Source organism: Ambystoma mexicanum, chromosome 13, assembly GCF_040938575.1.
Source record: "Ambystoma mexicanum isolate Mex_15411 chromosome 13, UKY_AmexF1_1, whole genome shotgun sequence".
In the NCBI taxonomy this organism is placed as follows: Eukaryota; Metazoa; Chordata; class Amphibia; order Caudata; family Ambystomatidae; genus Ambystoma; species Ambystoma mexicanum.
The window spans coordinates 662,130,870-662,146,596 of NC_090938.1; the positions used below are offsets into that span (position 1 = coordinate 662,130,870).

Genomic DNA, 15,727 nt, shown 5'->3' on the forward strand with positions numbered 1-15,727 from the left:
GAAATTGCATTTGATTCATCAGCAGGTGCAGGAGGCATTACCAGGGAGATACACCGGTCCGGGGCACGCGCTGGAGCCAGGAGACTGGGTGCTGCTAAAGAATTTTGAAAGAAAGTCATCGATAGCACCAAGGTAGCGTGGGCCCTATCTAGTACTCTTGGCAACGCAGACGGCAATATGGGTGGATGGGAGGAAGTCGTGGATCCATGCCACCCATGCCAAGAAGATTCCAACTTCACTGAAAGACTTGCCTGACCCAGATGACTGGGAAAAGACAGCGGTCCCAGAAACGGAAGAAACTGTTGCCAGTAAGCAGCCACCAAATCTGCCAAAACGAGAAGTGAAGCTCGAAACAAAACCTGAGATGATTGCCAAAGAGGGGGAAGGGCAAAGAGTGCCCCAACGTTGCCCAGCAGAATCGACATCACTGTTGGCCGACACGAAATCTGCCTTGCAAATACTAGCAGAAACAAACCGTGTACCCCTTTGGCGCCCACCAGCACTTGCCAGCACGCCAAAGACCGAATCTGCATCATTGGCACGGCGCACACCAGCACCTGCAGTAGAGCCACAGGCTGACTTTGAGCCTGAATCTGGAAGTGCACCGGCACTGTTCACGGATCACACAATACCAGGAGTGAGGCGATAGAACTTGCGGCCTCGAAAGACAAAGTGATCCGCAGTTCTTTTTGGTGTTTATGTCAACCTCTGGTTCAGCTCATGGACGGAGAAGGAACTAGAGGTGTAGAGGAGAGAAGCGTGAGAATTGTGCAAGTCGGACAATTCAAGACTCGCGGCTCCTCGGTGCGATCTTAAAAAGAACATGTGTCAGGAACCAGAGCGGACATGCTGGGCGCACATGGTACTAAGGCAAAAGATAACTGATCAAGAGTCCTCTGAGCAGTATGAGAAAGAACAAGTGATCTTGCCAAAAAAATAAATAAGCAAATCCAGGCTATAAAGGACTGGCAGAACTGAACTGTGACAATTCCGTTAAACTTATTGACATCAGAGCTAGCGCGACGAAGAGAGCTATCCACGACGAACTGTAATAAGGAAGAAGGACGATGATAAGCATGTCGGGACCGGCTCCAGCTTCCTCCTGCACCACCACTGCTGAGAATGAGTCAATTATAAAGACTGTAAGCTTAAGAAAAACACATGGTAAAACGAATTGTATGCTGGCACTGACAATAATAATGTGCTTTATGAGCGTGGTAGCACCAATATCAACAGCCCTAATATTATGGTATGTGGAAGCGATACACCCATTAGAAATGTTTTTACCAATAGTTAATATATCCACTACTGAAAGCCCGGTTCAGGTGATTACTTATACCCTGCCCCCAATGGAAGAAAGACACAGGGAAGGATTTGGGAATAACACGTTGTTATTAATCATGAACATGACACATGCAATTCTGAAGAAAACAAATTGCTGGGTATGTGCCCATTTACCGCAGCATGCTGGGAAAGGAATAGGGTGGTATGTACAGCCATTACCATTAAGTTCTGCATGTAGTGCATCTGTAGGTGCAATGTTCTATGGGAAATGGAATGAGAGTAGTACGGGACAATTAGATAGAACCAACATGAATGAGTTTGAGGAAGTAATAATGAAGCCTGTGGGTTGTTCCATTTTCCATAAAGCACAAGTAATGGCCCCAGAGCTCACGAGGAAAAGTACACGAAAGATAACACGACAAAATAGACGAGATAGATTGTCCCCACCAGAAAAAACATCTGTAATGACGTTTCGTGTAAGAACAGAAGGGGACAAAGATGCAATCCCCCCATCTTACACGGTAAATTATAGCCCAAGAACTGTCCCTTTTTGTCTAAAAAAGAAAGGCTCTTTTTCAGTCAGAACATATACTGGATGCATGAATACAGTGGTATTACAATGGGAAATAGAACCAGTATATGTAGGTGATCCAGTTTATTTTATATGTGGCCAAAGGAGGGTTTGTCAGTCTAGAAAAATGGATACCTCTACTGTGTGACCGCAAACGTATTTTGGTGGCCGTGGGCCAACCGTCTCATGCACGATATGATTGAATATAGGTTTTCCAGTTTGCCAATGAACAGCCAATTTTATGTAACAAGAATCGCCATTTCGTTTTCTAACCATTGCTCATTGCTTTCTGTTCTTATTGCTTCGCAGTATATTTTCTGCTTACACTGCTCGACTGTAAAACATTGTTGTCTGCAGTAAAAAGGACAAGGCCGCAGGGCCGTGAGGATAACAAGAGTTCGTTGAAACACAACGTAGGCAGCGCCAGGAAGAATGCCCGGCTCCCTCCCGAATGTAGCCTTGAAGCAGAGCTGCAGGGCATTTAATCATTTTGCAGCTGCCAGCCAGTCTCGTTATCTGGTAGAATATGTTAGAATAATACAGCTAAAGGCTTGAAATATGCTTTTCTTACGGCCTTCATTTGCTGAGCCCCGTTAGAGCGTGTCGGCTCCCAGGACACGAATAGCACCTCATAGATAGCAAGGTCTGGAAAGCAACTCTCCCCCCATATGTAGCTCGCTTCCAAGAACAGAAGCGCTGTGTTCTGTTCAACAACTGAAAGATGCCTCCGCCCTCACAAATTTCAAATTGTTACTAGAATAGATGTTTGAAGGTGTCATAGTTGTCGAAGATGTCCATCACACCAAGTTCAAAGAAACCCAATAAAGGGGGGTGTTAAACATGTCATAGCTGATTGTTTGATATGCATTTTGTATATATGTAACTGATGTACGTAATTGACTCTCTTGCGTCCCTCGAGGTCTAGAGATACACGTCGCGGGGCGTGAGACCGAGTTGGCCAACTGAGACTTTTGCTTTGCAATAAACCCTAGCTTTGGGAATACAACCTCGTGTCTGGCGTATCTATCGTGTGTGGTGACTCGCCTTGTTTCCATAGACGTTAGGGACCCCTAGGGGCCCCTTTCACTGCCAAAAAAACACCAGATCAAACAACTTGTTCTTTTGGACCGTATCCACGCAAACAGGTCTACAATCACATTCGAGGTCTGTGTAGCAGGCACTTGCCTATCAGCCTGGAGGTGCGCACGGGGCCAGTCGCTTTGGTCTCTTTCATACCGGTCAACCTTTTCACATGAAAATGCAGGTGAAAAAGCAAGATGTTGATGCCGATGAACCGGCAAGGGGATTGGTGGGCGTGGGAACAGACTCCAGGGCGTGTATGACCCTGACAGGGATGTTCTTATGGGCGGCACCAGCCTGGTAGGCAAAGGGATCTTTTTCCTCTGGTTTATCACAGTGAGCTTAAACGTGACTATGGATTTAACTCTCCTCTGGGACCGGTTCCAGATTTCGCTCTCCTCCCCAATGCATTTGGCCACTGCAGTGTTTCTCACCCATGGTCCAATTCTGAAATGCGGTTCCTTCAGTGTGTCTCTCATGCTCATCAGCTGGGCTGTGGTCTCTCCTGATAGATGGGTCTTCCAGGACCTGCAACAAACCCTGGAGAGGGAGCAGACCACCCACCTTCACAGACCGGCGTTAGACAAACATTTCAATAAAATGTATTTATTTCAGAAGTATGTATATTTCCCACAAATCAGGAGTAAGAGACATCTCTTCTTCCCCATCAATAAACTTCCAACAAACATCGGTACAATAACGTCCTGCCCTCCCAGTCATGTGTCCGGGTGGGGAGGGGGCGGTGGCACCAACACCAAAGTTCTGTTTTTTGAACAAAACTATTCCTCTTCCCCCAGTGACATGGCCTTTACTTTGTAAAGGTGACCAAAACTCACGTCTGGTTACAATTTGTAAACATTGAAATTATGCAACAAAAAAACTACGGAGGACGAGAAGGAAAATAAAACACATTTGGTGGAACAAGGAATTGAACACTTTGCCTTCCCCGTGAAACTGCTTTCTTGCGCAATCGCAAAAATACCCTCCTCAGCACGCGCTGCATTACTCCTGTTAACTTACACATAAGCGGTGATCGTCCGCGCACACTGCAACACTTTGTTAACTATCAGGCCCGGACTGGTCTATAGGGCAAGGCCCAGGGGGCGGGGAGGTGCATGGGCCACTTTTGGGATGACTCATGCTGTGTGCAGCTGGTAGCTCTTATTTTTATTTTACCAGTGTAATTGACTCAATATGCATTCAAATTCTCTACTTACCACAAAGTTTACTAAAAAATGGGCCTCCAGCTACAACTCAGTTTATGGCAAAAAGTAATGCAAAGGAATTTGCGATTGTGGGACACTTTTTACTGGTGCCCAGGCCTATTTTGTGTACCATACTGGCTCGGCCTGGGCAATAGGGCAATGCCCAAACCAAAAAAACGCAAAATGCTAGTGTGGGCCAGTTTTTTTTGTTCAAAGCGGACCAATTTTTTGGCCAATGTGGGCCAGTTTGATGAGTTACTTTACCAAGCGGCTAGTAGTTTTGACCAGTGTTGCTGAATAACTATTATTTAACTTGCACAATTTTCATCACATTTTATCAAACAACTCTCCCTTGGGCACTATTCAAACAGTCTATCACATAGGAATGAATTGTCATTTGCAACTGTGGGCCACTTTTTCATTGGTGCCCGAGACCATTTTAGGCCCCAGTCTGACCTTGCTACCAGCCCGGCCCTGCTAACTAGGATGGGCTTGTCAACACAATAGTAAAATCCGGTCAGGTTTTCCTTAAGACCATGAAGTATCCAAATAGTCTTCCCTGGAAATCATTGTCTGTACATAGTTCTCCAACCTATTCAACGGGGCTAGCCAGAAAACCAGACTGGATTTTGCCATTTGTGTCTCAACAAGCCCTCCTATGGTCAACATACACAAAAGCATCAATACTCTGATGCACTGCCCTGTCGGTTGTTCATGCACGGCAACACTTCTGCTAGTGTACACACAAATAATCTTCAAAAGCCACTGTAGCCCCCGTCAACTTAAACACAAGCAGTGGTTCACCTTGGTACACTGTGTACCACTCCTGTTAACCTGGGCACAGCAAGAACCACTGTCCACACACGCTGCATCACTCCTGTTAACTTGGACACAGCAAGAACCACTGTCCACACACGCTGCATCACTCCGGTTAACTTGGAAATGGCAGGGACTACCTCCACACATGCTGCACCACTCCTGTTAACTTGGACACAGCAGGTACCACCATCAGCACACTCCGAACCACTCCTGTTAACTTGGACACAGCAAGAACCACTGTCCACACACACTGCACCACTCCTGTTAACTTGCACTCCGCAGGGACCCCCATCAGCATACTCTGAACCACTCCTGTTAACTTGGACACAGCAAGGACCACTGTCAACACACGCTGCACTTTTCATGTTAACTTGGACAAGGCAGAGACCACCATCAGCACACTCTGAACCACTCCTGTTAACTTGGACACAGCAAGGACCACTGTCAACACACGCTTCACCACTCCTGTTAACGTGGGACTCCGGAGGGACCACCATCAGCATACTCTGAACCATTCCTGTTAACTTGGACACAGCAAGGACTACCGTCAGCACACACCGAACCACTCCAGGTAACTAAAACACAATTCATCCATGCAGAGAACCGCTCAGTGGTAATGCGAACAACCTTTAACTTCTTTCTGGTTTATGACTCACATTATGCTGGCCTGTCAAGGGATTACATCTCTCACGTGGATCTGGTGGTCTACCATCCAGCAGCCAGACTGGTCACTAAAAAAGACCTTCTGGAACTCCATCTCCTGGGACCTGAAACCACTGTCATGGTCCCCATCAGTGCCTGCGTTACATTCAAGGCCTCACATCCCCACAAAGGCTACAGAAGGCCTCTGTAGCAAAGTATAGCAATACACCCCAGGATGCTCTTTGTGTTCAAGGGGTATGCAACCGGAGGCCCTCCAGATGTTTTTGGACATTGACTCCCATGAGAACTCATCATTGACTCTGCTGGCTTGGGCTGATGGGAGTTGTAGTTCACAACATCTGGTGAGCCAAAGTTTGCAGGCACCCAACCTAACCCCCCCCCCCCCCCATCCCGAATCCACCAGTCATCATGTAACAGAAAAGGAAGAAGCAGAGACTTTTATACCCGGGAACTGTTTCAAAAACCGTAAACCTTCTGAATCCTGCATGCACAGTCTCTGCCAAGCCAGAAGCTCCTTAAACGTCATTCTGTCCAGAGGGCTGCAAAATATGTCGGCCTTCCTTGATTCATCTGCAAGCAGTGGCTGCCAGCACGCACTGCACCGGTGTTGTTCCCTGCATTGCTTGTTGTTGCTCCTGTTAACTTACTCCAGGGGTGAATCCCCATAGTACACACTGTATGGCTCCTGGTCACTCACAAACACAAAAGCAGTGACCCACCCACTTCATATACTCCACCACTCCCATGAATGTCCACACAAGAGGTGACAGCACCATAGCATGCATTGTTGATGTTAACTTACATACAAGCACCCGCTGTTTCGCTTGCCTTCACTTAGTGTTCCAGTAATAGGATAAAGCGAGTTCCATCATTTTTTAAAAGGATTAAAAACAAACATGAATACTTGGATGGTAAAATAAACTGTTCATCCAGCTTGATCAACCAAACTATTGGCTGGGTGGTCGAGAGGTGATGTGTCTTGCTCCTTGTTGGCTGTGGTTTCTGGGCACGGCCAGTCGGGACAAGCCATTGAGAGTTGGCGGTTCTGACCAGCCTGTTCGACAGGAGGCTGGTTGGTTTGTCAACATAAGGGTTGAGTAGTGCACTGCTGTACGGTTGCGCTCTTTTGCTAACCACCTTGTTTGGTCTGGATAGACTTGAGCTCTCCTGTGTTGTATATTGCAATACACAATGGGAAACTAATGTTCTTGCTTGCTGTCACAGCGTGATCTTCAGGTGAACAACTGCTGGCTTGTGATGGCTTCTGCTTGCCTGGTTGGCATGGACGGCTGAAAGTATGGTTTCTTTTTTTTTTATTTTGCATAATACTTAGCCCTGTGAGGCGATTACAAGGACTGCGAGACATGGATCCTGCAGTTCTTCCTCCATGGTAGCCAACAGGCAGACAATATTTCTTGCAATACGAAAGTTACTAAAAATGGTGGAAAACACCCCATTTTGTATTTGAGCAGCTAGCCCTGCTCACTTATCGTTAAGCTGCATTGCTTTGTCCATTAAGGTCTGTAACCTGTGGCTCTCCAGATGTTTTGGTCTATACATCCCGTCAGCCCTAGGCAGCATAGGCAATGGGGAGCATCAGCTGAACCATAATCTAAAACATCTGGTAGGCTTAAGGTTTTGGACCCCTGATAAAGTCCAACCTTAAATGCAACCACCCGGTGCTGGTCACAGTACCCAGCACAGAAGCTGCTCTTGCATTTGCCAAAAAAGGCACCCAAGGGTGACAGGCCTTCGGGCAGAAACTACGACTGGTCACTTCTGGGGTATTCCTACTTGGTTCTTGTTAAAAGCATAACATGTGCAGTGCATTGTGATGGGACGTTGGGGTCGGGCTTCCATCTGGACCCAAAATGTGCATTGTTTGAACTTGTGGTTGGATGGCCAAAAGGCCTTTGAGCAGGTTGCTCACAATTTTTGTGTTGGACTCGCTAGGATCCCAACCAGAAGCAGAATGGTCTCTATAAACGCAGTCCTTAAATAGCAGGGGTGCTCTGGCGGTGCTTTTCCTGAGCAGCGTACTCCTTGAACTCTTGATCACTTCTGGATTGTGTTGTCCGACCTCTACGCGGAAGAGACGGGCCTGAAATGTTCCTGTTGCAGCCGGCTTTCTTGATTCTGGAATAACTGAAGAGCAAACGAGGGTCTAAACTCATTTCGCCAGCCAGCTCATGTGGGATGAAACCAAAGGGTTATCTCTTCTGAAGTATTTTGGCTAGCCTGGTGATCCTTTGCTGGCTTCAGCACCATGACAGCTAGAGTCCATGCCCAATGAGTGGCCCAGCCCCTATGCAGCTGTTTCCCATTGCTTGGCCCTTCAGGCGTTAGCAAGGTGGAACCTCCCACCCTTGCAGTCCTTTATGGTATCATGTCCACCAACTTCTCTTCAAAGGATTGGGGAGATCTGCCTGTCAAACTCTGGCTCTGCGAGGAAATGGACATTGCATTTTCTGAGCCATTCCTACTCTGGACTCCCCTACCTACTTGTTAGAACAATTGGCACCCCAGGCTCTCCAGCTATCGCCCACCATCACAATGCATTACTCAAAATCCCACGGGCACACCTCAGGCTTTTTTGTTGTGTTTGGCATCTTGACATCACCTTTTGGAGGTTCTGCTGCATTGCTTTTCCCAGTGGGGCTGCAGGTGGGATGGTCTTCACTTGCCTCCCAGGGGCAAACCTCCTGGGCTCTGTCAGGGCCTTGGCTGCCCTCCTCGGTTGCTGTCGCAGTGGGTTCTTCAAGTACCTCCCATGGGCATATAGTTGCCCTTACGGTGTCCACATGGTGTATCTTGGGGGACCCTTGGTCCTGGACTGAGCTGGTTCCTTCTGGGTCTTGACACACGATGGGTCTCTGCGTGTCTGTTGGAGAAAGCGGTCCAAGACTTGTTTGGGTGTGGACCTCGTCAATCCCCAACCTTGCTTTCTTTGCAATGCTCTGCGTGTCTCCTTCCTCCCATGCCATGTCACTCGTTTTTTTGTTTAGGGAATAGTTCCACTTTCTGGCAAAGCGTTTGGAATGTTGAGTTCCTTCCCCACACAGGTCTCTCATCTTCTCTTCACTTTTGCTCAGGCTTTTAGTGAGAGGCATTGTATCCTCGCACTCCCAAGCACTCCCCCCCTCTTGCAGTTGGTCAGTTGGAGTGTCCTCCAAGTTGAGGTGACTTGATTCTTGCGTGGTCTTCTGTTTTGTAATAGTGGCCGTGACGCTTTCTGTCTCCCAAGGACATACTTCCACTTTAATGCTGTTCTTTTCCTCCAGAGCTTCCCACGGGCAAATCTCCTCCCTTCGGCTGTCTGACTTCCCAGAGAGAGAGACTCCTTGCTCTGAGGTTCTGCTTCCAGATTTGCTCAAGGTTCCCAAAGGTTCCTCTGAATCCACACTCTCCCAGGGGCAAACTTCATCCCGCTTGCTGTCCAGACTATCTGATGCTTTCAGAATAACTGGACCCTGATCAAAAAGTTTGCTTGTGGAGGGGCTGAGTATTCCGGGAGACTCCTGGGAGTCGAGGCTCTCCCAGGGACATATTGCGTCTCTCTGACTGCTGACTCTTTCCAATTTTCTTGGAGTGGTGTTTCCTCCAGAATTTCTTGAGGTGTCTTTCCCCGCCCTTGTGCCCTTGCGACTTTGGAAAGCGCTATGCCCTTCTTTACTTGTTCTATTGATCTCCGTTAGAGGATCGCCTAGCTCCCAGGGGCAGACCTCTGCTTTAATACTGGGGTCTTCATTAATTAGTTCCCAGGGGCAGATTTGGCCCCTCCTGCTGTCCGTGCTGTCTGATTTCTTCAGAGCAACCCCTTGATCAGGGGACCGGCTTCCTGACTTGCTAAGTGTCCCAGGAGGCTCCTCTGAATCTAGGCTCTCCCACGGGCAAATGTCCCCTCGCTTGCTGTCCAAGCTATCCGATGTCTTTGACATTCCTTTGCTCTGAAGGATGCTTTTGCTCTCGGATGAGCTGTGCTGTCCTGGGGGATCCTCTCTGTCCAGGTTCTCGCAGGGGCACACCTCTTCCTTTTTGCTTTTGCTCTCCACGCTGGCTGCGCTGTCTGCCGTTTGATCCCTAGGCCTGCTGATTTGATTCTCCGGTTGCTCATCCAGGCTCTCCCAGGGGCAGACCATCTCACGGATGCTGCTCTGTTTCTGCACCTTGGGCATGGGTGAGATGTTCCCTGTGTCGACCAGGCTGGCTTCCTCCTTGTTGGTAACTCTGGTAAGGGATAAGTGATCTTGGTCAAAGTTTGCTTGTCGTCCATTTTCCTCCCAAGGGCAGACTTCAGTTGTTTTAATGGAATGGTTCTTTTGATGGCTAGGCTTGGTCTCTTCAGACACGTGGAGACCGATGTCTGCATGCTTGCTATTGGCTTTCTCCAGAACTGGCTTTGGGATTTTGTTGGAGACCTCCTCTGCTGATGTGTTTATTTGAGCCATTTCGGTGTCCCATGGACATATCTCAGCCAGGTTTAATTTCTCTTTCCTAGCATTGGCCTCAGTGTTGCCTTTTTGAAGACACGCCTCATTTTCCCTCCTGTCTTTCTCAGTAGAGTCTGCCTTCAGCAGTATCGGCCCCTTAAATGCCCTCATAGCCAGCACCAAGCCTTTTAAAGTTTTCTTCTGGGGAAGCTCCTTCAGGCTCTGGGTTTTCATTGGAGAAATGCTTCTCTGCGCTGTTTCGGTGCCACCAATGTCCTCTGAGGTTGACCTTGGGCCAAATGGTCTCACCTTGTGTAGTGAGGGCAGAACTGCTGGCGATCCACCCTCTCTGGGACCGATTTCGCCCACCTTTGGGGTTGCTGCACCTGGCCTTACTCTGATGGCCATAGGTGACCAGGATAGTTTTTTGTCTTTGGTGCTTGCCTCTTTTGTCACCCCTTTTTTGAAGGTTTCATTGGCACATGCATCCTCTGCCTTTCTACAAGGTTCCATCCCTTGAGGTGTTTGTGGCTTGCTGGGCACTGCAGGTGGGGATTCTGTGGTGGCGCTAGGAGGGTGGTCTGGAGTCTGAGCTGGTTCTTGATACTCCCAGGGGCACACCTCTGTCTTGTCTAGGCTGTCAATCACACTCTGGTGCTTGGTGGGCTGTGCTGGCTTGCTGCTGGCATCATGGAGCTTCCCTGACAAGTGAGAGGTGTCAACGCTGCTGCATTTTATGGGGGCGTAGGTCACATGCTTTTGGGTTTTGCTCTCCGAAATGGCAGACGGAAGGTCTTGCAGCTCCCAGGGGCAAACCTCAGACTTGTCAAAGCTTCCTGCCAAGAGAGAACTTCGGACTCCCTCGTAGAGTTGGCCAGGCTGTTTGACATCATCTGGTGCTTGGTCAGTCCCTTTGATGGCACCTTGGCTAATGGTAGAATCTGATGGTTGCGGACTGGTGCCTCTCTCTGCCATTCTTTCCCCCTCCTTTTCTCTAACAAGCTGGCAGCTATCGCCTACCTGGAAAGCTCGGCCGGTCACCAGCAGAGCCTTTTCCTTTGTGCTAGTGAGAACGCTGAGCGATTTCTGTAAGTTGCTGCCCTTGGGATGGAGTGGTCGCTTCTCCGTTAGAAGATTATGGGCGCTCACAGACTTGTAGACTAGCGGGGCCTCATCCATAGAGTCATTGTTGGATTTCTGGGAGGCCTTCTTTGCCAGTTTCTTCCTCATGAGGGAGTCCCGAAGAGACGCATCCTTGCATGAACTCTCTAGCCTTGGTGGGGAGTGCTCTTTCTGATCCCGGACATGGTCGTAGGTGCTGTGGGACTTCTTCAGTGAGAAGACCTTGTGCTTAAGGGACTCGTCCTTCACTTTAACGCTGGAGCTGCCTGCTTCGCTGGTCTTCTTCTTGTAGGAGCCAGGGTAGCTGCCTGTTCCACTGCCACTATCCTTCTCATCGCGGCTGTGCTGGCGGGACACAGAGTCTGGGATTTCGGTGATGCGCCTCATTATAGAGCGGCCTAGCCCTCTCCGAGAGCTTCTCTTCTTCTGCAGGTGTGGGTTATTGGTGGTCATCTTCTTGGTCTTGTGAACCTCTAGTTGAGCATACAGTTTTTTCAGTTCATCCTAAGAAAATTGGAGATGACTATTAGAAAACGAACAAGTCAATAATCAGTGCCTATATGAATTATTATTGGCATTTGACATTACTATTACTTCCATACTCCTGTGACCCCTAGTTTAGCTTTTCAGATGTTACTTTTAGCCCCATCCAATGAGTTCTTTCTTCTTTTAATCTTACATCCCTCTGCACCACCTTTCCTTCACTCTCATCTTCCACTTCCACCTTATCCCTGTGCAAGCTCTCCGATCTTTGCTACAGTTCTATACCTACACATTTTTCACCCATTTCTACTTTCTCTCCCATATCTCTCAACTCTGTGTGTGTGTCCCCAGGGTAGGTGAAAACATAATATGTTGTTTTTGGTGGGTGAGAGCCCATTGAAGTGTATGAACTGGTTATGGCATAGGTGGGTGAGTGAACAGATTCCATGGTGGGCGACGCCCACCCAAAGTGTGCGAGTTTCGAGATATGCTTCCCTTCCCAACCAGGGAGGGATCAGATTGTGTTACCCTTGCCAATAACAATAGGCATAAGTGCAGCCACAGCAATGTGGGAAGGAGGGTGCATACCTGCTTGGCCGCAAGAGCAGAAACAGTATTGTTAGGAGCAAGTGACTCCCCGGCTCAGGAGCACAGAAGCTGCATCAGAGAGAATGGGTCTACTGTGGGAGCACAAGCTTCCCCTGTTGCAGGAGCCATGGGGGCTCACACGCCCAGGATACTACTCAAGGGAGGTCCATTTCCTCTATAGTTTCACAGTGGATTCGCAACATGGTTTCCAGGGGAGGCTGGCTTTCCTTATCAACATGGTTCCTAATCACCCTCTCAATTAGCGTGTGTAGAAGGACAGTGTTGCCAAACAGAGCATGCTCACTCTACGATGGTGATGCAAGCATGCCTAATAAAGGGACTCTTACGTATTGTGTTGCACAATTTAAAAGGGGAAGGACGGGCATAGTTCCTTTGCCTTGCATCCACTGCAGATGAGAGATTGTTTATCACAGCAGTACGTGGCTGGATGATGCATTCAGCTCTTTTGGTGACAGAAGGTAACATACTTTAGGGAGAGCTCATGGCTTTTCATTTGGATGGCGAGTTAGGTCCAAGAAAACACCATAGACAAACTCTTGTTTGAGTTTATGCTCCATTTCTGTAATGGTAAAGGGATTCTGGTCACTATAGCAATTCCTGTCTTATGTTTTTCTTGAAGAGCCCAACAGAGGACTTGGGCCTCAACATCTTAGGCAAGGGCCAGTCCAGCAAGTATCATGGCCGAATAGGATAAGCCGGCCCATTCTGTATTGTGATTCATTCTTGTCTGTTTAACCGAGCATGGTCAGAAACCCCCAACCCTTTAGCATTGTGGTGCTATGCTTATGTCATGAAGTAGGATGAGGGAACATTAGTCCTACTCAGGAGTTCACAAAAACACATTTTTATTGTTAAAACAAAAATTAACTTTCAGATCCAATTGTCCACATGCTTCACAGGCCCTTTTCCCTTGGGACTTTCCCTTAGTCTTTAGTCCCAGGATCAGCGGTGGAGAAAATGGCTAAAATTCACTGTGAAAGAATTGGTGCATTCTGGCCAAAATTCCCTGATTTGCCAGTTTCTCCAACTGCACTAAATTGCCAATTTTGGCCATTTTCCCACCTGAAATGTCACTTTTTGCCCAGACACCTGAACTGTAGACAATGATCTCCCTGCAGTAGTGTCAGGATACCAACAAGCTGAACCGTAAAACTTCCACCAAGATGCTTACCAACTGGGCTTTCCAGCTGGTGGAACAGCACAGGGTGGTATGGAGGCCGGCTGGCCATCCGAGCTTCTCTACAGGCTGGCTTCTGCTTGTTCTTCCACTTTCCTGCCTCAGGTTCCCAGCTTTAGTCACCAACACCTTGTCCTCACCTAACTCCTGGATGACTTGCAATGGGCCTGTGCCTAAGGCAATCTCACCTCCAGCTTCTGGTCTCTCCTCGTCTTTCTCTCAACCTCTATGACATTCTTCCAAGTGCTCATACCGCTACCTCTCCCAAACACCTCTGGTTTAGGATGTGTTTGCTCCTCTCTCACTTCTCTTCATTATATCTCCAACCACCGCATGGTCTTTCACCTTTCTAGTCTCCTCTTCCCCCATTGTAGTCAACTACTTGGTGAGGAAGGATAGCTCAGGGGCAACGCGTTTGTCTTGGAAGCCAGATAACGCAGCGCAACACAGGTTAGAATCCTGATCCAGCGCTCAGAAACCACTCACTGGTATTAAGCCTTTTATGAAAGAACAATTATAATTAAGGCTTCCAGTTTTCAGTTTTTACTGATTTTTACACATAAATACAAAAAGAAATCGATCTGCTTTCTGTCTGTATTTATTTATAAAAAGGGAAAAAACAGAAAAACAGGCCTTTCTGTCTGTTCTTAATGATGTCACTCATACATCACAGGGCAATCTCATTGGAGATTGGCAGCATGGAGAGTGTAATAGTTGTATAAAAATAGCACTAACGTTCTTCAAATTTCTGACAGCATATACAGGGATGTCATTTAGGGGTTGCCAGGGGTCGCATCTGCAACCCCTGAGTTCTCCCTTGCTAACCCTGTGGTCTCCCTTGCTACCCCTAAACATTATTTTTTTTTAAAATTGAGAATCCTGGGCTGTGGCCAGCAGCATGTGGCTCTTTGTTTCTGGAGTGCTGGTTTTCTGATAGCTATAGCCGTCAAGATAACTCACTGGGTTGATTGCTCGCTGCTTCAATGTGCGTGTGATCTGCAGGTGAACTCAGCCTTTCATCCTGCTGAGGTTGATAAATGAGTACCAACACAGATTGGGTGATAGTGTATGTATATTTATTCTATATGAAGCACTTAAGCGTAAGTGCTATATAATAACACATCATTATCGTTTCGCCTTGGACGTCTGCTTGCATTCACAGTAATTTGGCCTATATGTGCTGATATTAACGATGCATATGGTGATCCATTCTTGTATGAAATGTATATCACTTTACAGTGATATCTTAACCATATTTTCCATAGTATACTTAGAAACAATGCTATGTGATGCCACTTCCTGTTTTGTCAAGGGGTGAAACGTTGTGTTCCATCGCTTCTCGTGATGTCACTTCAGGGTGATGTCATTAGAGGTCAATGGTCGCGTGGTGTCACTTCCGCTACCCCTGGCATTTTGGTGAAATGACGTCCCTGAGCATATACCTTAAGGCAGCAGCAGTCACAGCAGCAACCGTTTGTTATGGAAGAAAATTGAGTTAGCATGTCTTTCCTATATGGCTACATGCGTGTTTTAATAAATGCAGAAAAATACTGGTTGCAAATTATCTCTTTATATGACACAAATTAAATGTGGATAAATACAGAAAAAAGGCCCAAAAAACAGGAAAGCCTTAATTATACTTACTCTTTCCTTTCCTCCTTGCTTGCTGGCCTTCTCCCCAGCCCTCTTCTCCCCTCTAGACGTCTGCATCCAACATGCTGCTGCATTGTTTCTAAATAAGCACACTACTCAAGAGACCTTCCTGGCTTTTATAGCAGTCGGACGCCGCCCCAGGGATCACCTATACTTGAATGCATTCATCTGTTCATGAATATTAGGTTCTATGTTGGATTGGATGGTTTGCGACTTCCAAGTCCTTTCAATGGCTCTGTCTCTAGCTTTCCTACAAGCGGGCCGAGCCTTAACCAAGGCCAACCACCATTTTGGATTTACAATATGCGTGCAGGATACTGGAATGGAATTAACACTGATTTACCATGCACAGTCACTTGTGCACATGAACTATTTGAGGGGCGTGGCATCTTTAATATAATCTTTAGGTTCTTCAGACTCGTGTGTGCCTGGACTTAGGTGCTAGGGTGGATGACATTTATGAGATCCCTGATTCCTGGCAACGGCAGCATTCTGTCGCTTGCGGCCATGTTGCTTTAGGCGGAAGGTCTTGTGGGGAAGGAGCGATTCAAATTCCTTGCACACACTCTTAACTAGAAATGTTTACAACAACACTGTGCATATGTTCCAGTGGGTTTAGGTTAGCTGGACC

At 47.5% G+C, this 15,727-nt stretch overlaps 1 protein-coding gene across 1 annotated transcript in view; it reads right to left on the reverse strand.

Moving 5' to 3' along the window:
- Positions 1 to 3,525: 3,525 nt before the first annotated feature.
- GPR179 (G protein-coupled receptor 179) overlaps positions 3,526 to 15,727 on the reverse strand; it is a 449,627-nt gene continuing 437,425 nt past the window's right edge. The window contains exon 11 of the mRNA XM_069634662.1: positions 3,526 to 11,678. Within this exon, the coding sequence (XP_069490763.1) occupies positions 8,181 to 11,678 (3,498 nt within the window). The 3' untranslated portion in view covers positions 3,526 to 8,180. The remainder of the gene's footprint in view (positions 11,679 to 15,727) is intronic.